This window comes from Austrofundulus limnaeus, unplaced genomic scaffold (assembly GCF_001266775.1).
Source record: "Austrofundulus limnaeus strain Quisiro unplaced genomic scaffold, Austrofundulus_limnaeus-1.0 Scaffold63, whole genome shotgun sequence".
Taxonomy (NCBI): Eukaryota; Metazoa; Chordata; class Actinopteri; order Cyprinodontiformes; family Rivulidae; genus Austrofundulus; species Austrofundulus limnaeus.
This window is the reverse complement of record NW_013952465.1, coordinates 174461-180845: the sequence shown is the minus strand read 5'-3', so window position 1 is coordinate 180845 and position 6385 is coordinate 174461. Positions and strand designations below refer to the sequence as shown.

Genomic DNA, 6385 nt, shown 5'->3' with positions numbered 1-6385 from the left:
GTCTACATCCGATGTGACAATGTAAAGTTCGCTTTCTCACCTGTAATCCTTCAAATATTTCAGAGTGGGTTTCAGGGGAAATGTTATGAGTAATTAGTATCTTACCTGTTGTAGATCGCTTTTTGAAGTTTAAAGAAAGAGGTGATTTCTGATCAGACTCGTGAGCTAATAGCTACTCTTAGCAGTGCAAAAACCAAACTGGATTGATGTCCTTTTATTTGAGGTTAAGTCAGGGGTGTCAGACTCATTTTCACTGAGGGCCACATGAGCATTATGGTCGCCCTCAAAGGTCCAGTTGTAATAAACTTTGATGTTTCATGTTAAACTTTGACTAAACACAAAACATCACATTCCTCATTTTGTTGTTAACAAACAATAGCTGAGCTCTACATGGTATTTCCTGCAACAAAACTGTTTCATATCGTTATTGCATTTGGCCACTTCAGTATTGTCCCTTGGGGAACCCCTTCAACAAGGGGCACCTCGAAAAATACCATATTGTGATGGCTCTGATACCTCTGTCAGAGGAATAGCATCCCATTTGGGACACTTTCATTTTGCTTAAAATGCAGGACATCCAAGCTAATAAGGGACTGTTGACTTCAGCTTAGAAGGCAGTGGGTGTTGATCTAATCCACTCAGATTCAGCCATCAGTACATTTGAGCTACAGCAATTWTACTCTCTCTGGCTCTTTAGGAGTGGAGGAGCCAAAGGTTGACTGACTGCTGCCAACTAGTGGTTGGATGTTAAATTACACCACAAGAATGAACCTCTGGCATGAAAGTTTACATTTTAAACCTTAATTAAAAATAATTAAATATGATATTTCAGTGYATCAATGTTTTATTTCACCCCTACTACATGCATTATGGGAGTTAAAGTTCATGGTCAGTGCTGCCTTTAAAACAGAATATGCCTATTTTAAGACATTCAAACATCTTTGAAGTGCTTGCGGGCCACATAAAATATCATGATAGGYCACACAGGCCTTGAGTTTGACACRTGGGTTAAGGCAACACCACCTTTAATTTTTCATTACATAGTTTTCTGGTTAAAAATAACTGCTGGAAGTGGCTCAGTCTGCATTTCAAGTGCTACAGCTAGGTGCTGCAGCCATCAGCTCATCAACTAGCTAGATTTTAACTCTGTTTCTCCAAACTAATGTTTGTCAAAGAACTATATCTACAACAAATAAGACAGCATTTGTTCATAACCTCTAACCCACACTTCTCTTCACAATGTCTGAACCAGTGGCGTCACTAGGCCTATTTTAGGGGGGCTGGATCCCCCCTAAAATATTTTAAAGACCCCCTAAATTATTTTGGTGTTAAAAAATTTTGATTTTATTTATTTATTTATTTGAGAAAAAGGGGTAGAAATCATAAGAATTTTCTTCTTCTGCTACCTTTCATTTAATTTATGATTTTTTTAATTGTGTATTAAATTTATGTTGTTTTGTTTTAAATGAATAAACTTTATAAATAAATAAATAATTTAGAGATTTGCTCTTTGGGACAAATACATATTACTTTCAAAAAAGATAACTTTACCTTTTCCTTCTTTTTTTGTTTCCTTTTCCTTCTTTTTTTATCTCTTACATAATCTTTCTTGCATATATGTGTGTCTGCTAAATCAGGCCCAAACGACTGAGTCTGCGGTCATACAAAGAGTACTGGTTTGTGTTTAAGGACACCACCATCTCTTACTACAAGAACAAGGAGGCCTCCAGCGGCGAGCCCATCGAGCAGTTTCATCTGCGAGGTCAGGACCCACAATCATGGAGCTTCGATTGTGTGTTTATGTTTTGTTAGCCTTCAAGTGAAGCATATGCTAAAAACTCACTAAAACCATTTGCATCATGTTTTAAAAGTTCTGAGTAATCATCAATCAAAATGAATATTTACTGCAAACACGATTCTGCGAGCATGTTACTACATCTGNTACAAAAATCCTGTGCGTCTCCTGGGGGCTAAGCCCCCCCTTGTCCTTAAAACCTAGTGACACCCCTGGTCTGAGCTATCTCTTTCAGAGCACTTTTCTGAGAAATATGCTGTAGATTTTACAATAAGTTCCTTATTTTGTATGTTTTCTCTCCGGTGCAGGAAACACAGTATGCTAAGTGGAAAGCTGCATGTATTCTTGCCTCCAAAGGCAAAACAATGGCCTACAGCTCCTATAGGACAGAAGTGAAGCACATCCTTTCCTTTTTGCAAATGAAAAGCCTGGCGCCCGCTCCTGGTCAGGCAGCTCCAGACCTAGACGCCATGGAAATGAATCCTGAATGTTTTGTTTCTCCGCGTTACGCCAAAAAGCAAAAGACTAAACAGGTTCGTTTGAGACCTCTATGACTTTGCCGTCTACTATAACAACTCTTCGCATTAAATAATTTYGCTAACTTATTTTCATGGTTGCATCAAGCTGACAGCACGAATCCTGGAGGCTCATCAGAACATAGCACAGCTGTCGCTAACGGAGGCCAAGATGCGCTTCATCCAGGCCTGGCAGTCGCTTCCCGAGTTCGGAATCAACTACTACATTGTCAGGTACAACTAACATGTTTTGATCAAATAATCATACAACTAATGACACATCAAAAAAGAATTAAAATCAAAAACAACTGGACTTCCAATTCTAAAGTTGAAGACATTTCGCTTCCCATCCAGGAGGCTTTTTCATTTCAAAGTCTGTAGTGAGATGAGATGCTGGCTTTAATAGATCTATAGATCTAGGATTCATTAAAGGTTCTCACAGGCCTACTAGACCAGGTTCTCAGGATTCACATGTAAATCATGATCATGATAACTGAGAATTGAAAGTCCAGTTGTTTTTGTTTTTAACTCTTTTTTGATTAATGATGACCTGGATAACTGAGAATCTTCATCAGCAACTGGTGACATATTTAAACATCATGTTTCCTTTTTTTGTTTGTTTGTTTGTTTGTTTGTTTTGTTCTTCAGATTCAGAGGAAGCAAAAAGGATGAAATTCTAGGGATTTCATACAACCGAATGATCCGTATTGACATGTCGACCGGCTTGCCCGTCACCACGTGGAGGTTTGCCAACATGAAGCAATGGAACGTCAACTGGGAAATAAGACAAGTAAGGGTTCGTTTTGTATTCATAGGGGGAGAAAAAAAATTAATTTTACAGTGTTTTCTGCAGATATTGAATGTGAATCCTTAATCTCTTGTATCTAATTTCAGGTGACAATAGAATTTGACCAGAATGTGACGATAGCTTTCTGCACGGTGAGCTGTGACTGCAAGGTGGTCCATGAATTCATCGGGGGTTACATCTTCCTATCTACGCGATCCAAGGACCAGAATGAGACGCTAGATGAAGAACTGTTTCATAAACTCACAGGAGGCCAAGAATGACCAAATGTATTGATGTACATGATGTGTTTGGTGTTCATTTTCATAACCACTGCCATAGGTACAAATAACACATTTTTTGCTGACAGAACAAAATAATAATGTCTTGACATCATAATGGGTTTCAGCCCAGGTTGTGTCAGGAAGGGAATCGGGAGTAAAACAATTGCCAATTTTTATGTGTGAGTTAACTTGCTGTGGCAACCCCTGTAGGAGGGAGAAACCAAAAGAACAGTATTATATTGACATCACTGACTGAAATATTGTTCAGCTTCGTCTAATGTAAATATGTAGTTAGGGTTGGTTTGTCAAATTTAAACTGAACAAATATTTGTGAAACAACCTTTTTACATTTAATTACATTTTCTCTATTAAACTAAAAAAATTTCAATGTCTTTTCTATTCATTGACAATTTTGCAGTCATTTCCAGATTACAACATGCTTTGATTAAAATCATAAAAGAGCCATATGATGTACTTGAAAGCAGACTTTATTTGGGGGTCATATTTTCAGTATTATATATAAGATATAATATACTATGAGACACATTCAGTATAGTACAGCCATATCCTCTTTTACCTATTGCCACAACCAGAAAGTGAAGATTCTGTTTTTTGCAATCTAACATTCCACATTTGTGCTACTTTTACCATTCATACCATACATTTTACCATATAATATATTAAAACATTTGGTTTGATTGGAAATGCTGAGCTATGCCTTTAAGTATTTGTGTCTCTTATTCTTTTTTGATTGTTTAACTTTATTCACAAACATTTCCCCATCATTAAAATTTCCTGTTTCTCTTGGGCACAACCGGTGCTCCCCTCGATTTTTCTGAAATCTACTTTTTATACCTTACATTTTCCCTATTGGCTAAGAATCACATCAATGTTCCTTTCCAGCCAATCACAGGCACGCATGGTGAAAGGGGTTGATCCTGCTTCAATGTGGTTTCGTTTAGCCATCCTTCTCAGAAGCTAGTGAAATGAAAGCTAACACGTGGATATAGGTACCTAAACTTTCTTATATCCAGTATAATTTCGTGCCTTTTATCAACTGTGCCTTGTCAACGACGACTGTAGACACTTAGCTAAGGCGAAGTTTTACTCGTCAGGAGACTGTTGAGTCTTTTATTATGGCGGACAACGAAGACGATGATCAGTACAGAATCAAAGAGGGAGACTACGTTGTGCTAAAACGAGGAGAAATCTACAAATCAATGCAAATTCAACCCAGGAAGTAAGTCAGAACTGCACATTTAAGATAAAAAAAATGCTAAACATAAAGCTGTACGTTGAATCTCCTTTTATTTAAAATACAACTAAGCAATGAGAGTGTGTGTGGATGTTTCCACACAGGAAAGTGATTTTTGAGAAGCAGTGGATCTTTCTGGATAATGTAGTGGGACAGATGTACAACACCACATTTGAGATCTTGTCTGGGGGAGCCCTGCAACCAAAGAAGGAAGACACAGAGAGCTCTACAGGTGTGAATAATTCAATTTAACATATGGTACCAATCAATTAAAAACACATGCATTATTAAATCTCTCATGTCTGAATTGTTGAATGAGCATGTGAATTAGCACTGACAGCTTGTTACTTTGTGTCTGAATGTGCATGTGTTTGGTCATAGATGTAAAAGTGGCAGGCACAGACAACAGGAACATTGTTGATGATGGGAAATCGCAGAAGCTGACCAGAGACGACATTGAGACGCTGAAAGAGCAAGGTCTGAAGGGTCAGGTACATCTGGAACCTTAGTTTCATGTTGAAGTGGGAACAAATCACAGAGCTGTGGAACAAGGAATCATTGTGGCATTTTACTGACACAAATTAGGGCTGTACTAAAATAAAAGTTTACCAATAAAACAAAGAAACAAAGGAAAACAGACACAAACTGCTTGAAAAAAGACACATATTTGGCAACCAGCTGAACCTCCTGTCCTCTAGATGCCTACAGCCAGCATATGGAGAGTGTGAAGATAATGACAGAACATGCAGGGTTTATAACAACTGATCTTGTCATTACAATCCCATGTTTTCCTAAAGTTGTTTAGACGTAAATACAGCAGTGAAGAAATATTTCTTATTAAAGCCTAGGTTTTACTACAGGAATGTACAGTATGTATGTTGATATGCTGAGCATAAATAAACTGTGTTTATGTCCGTGGTGATGAAGGAATCAGTCTTACAGTAGTTTAGTTTGGTTAGCCATTAGCCTAGACTAGACAAAGATTTTTTCCATTTTCTCCATACTCCATGCTCTGACTGATGTCACAGAGGATTGGTTATGACTGATCACTTCAAAAATATCCAGAAAATCCCTTTAAGTGCAAAATATAAGATGTTGAAACTCTGATCTACTTTTAGTTTTTTATTAAAAGCATGTTAACTACATACCATCTATATTAAACAGTTTTAATTTAGAACAGGGTCTTTTTTATTTCTTCTATGTAAAATGTTAGCTTCATTGCTAATTAAGATTGRTGTTGCTGTTTATTTTGAACCATCCGTTATCTTTTACTCACTTCTTCCTCTCTGAGTTGCTGGTGTCGATCTCCAGCAGTAGGTGGGGTTCACCCTGGACCGTTTGCAAGTCCATCCCAAGGACACATAGAGACAAATGAGACAAAAAATTTTAACACTCTCACTCATACCTAGGGACAATTTAGAGTTACCATTTAACCTAATATGTATGTGGTGGGTCTGTGGGAGGAAACCAGATAACCTGGAGAAAACCCACAGGTGTATGGAGAGAACATGCTGAATGACCCGAATAAACCTTCAAAAGTACAGTACACAGTAAAAATTTGAGGCTAAATGGCACATTTTGTATTATGACATTGCAGCATTGGTGCGACTCATACTTATCAGTTGACAGTATATTTAGGTTAACAACTGAAAATACCACCTAATAACTTTCATCCTCCTCAAAAAACATACAGTGGGTAAAATAAGTATTGAACATGTCACCATTTTTCTCAGTAAATATATTACTAGAGGT

The 6385-nt window shown here is 37.5% G+C and overlaps 2 protein-coding genes across 2 annotated transcripts in view; both read left to right on the top strand.

The window, feature by feature from the left end:
- fermt1 (FERM domain containing kindlin 1) lies at positions 1 to 3841 on the top strand (the record flags this gene model as incomplete). The annotated part of the gene is given in 5 exon segments (XM_014009880.1): positions 1 to 21; positions 2104 to 2328; positions 2420 to 2544; positions 2959 to 3100; positions 3205 to 3841. Coding segments are annotated over 5 exon segments (687 nt in total), but the record flags the coding sequence as incomplete, so codon positions are not given.
- A 484-nt stretch (positions 3842 to 4325) lies between these two features.
- The window catches only part of trmt6 (tRNA methyltransferase 6 non-catalytic subunit), a 12467-nt gene continuing 10407 nt past the window's right edge, over positions 4326 to 6385 (top strand). The window contains exons 1-3 of the mRNA XM_014009887.1: positions 4326 to 4618; positions 4738 to 4865; positions 5015 to 5124. Coding sequence (XP_013865341.1) covers positions 4515 to 4618; positions 4738 to 4865; positions 5015 to 5124 — 342 coding nt within the window. The 5' untranslated portion in view covers positions 4326 to 4514. The remainder of the gene's footprint in view (positions 4619 to 4737; positions 4866 to 5014; positions 5125 to 6385) is intronic.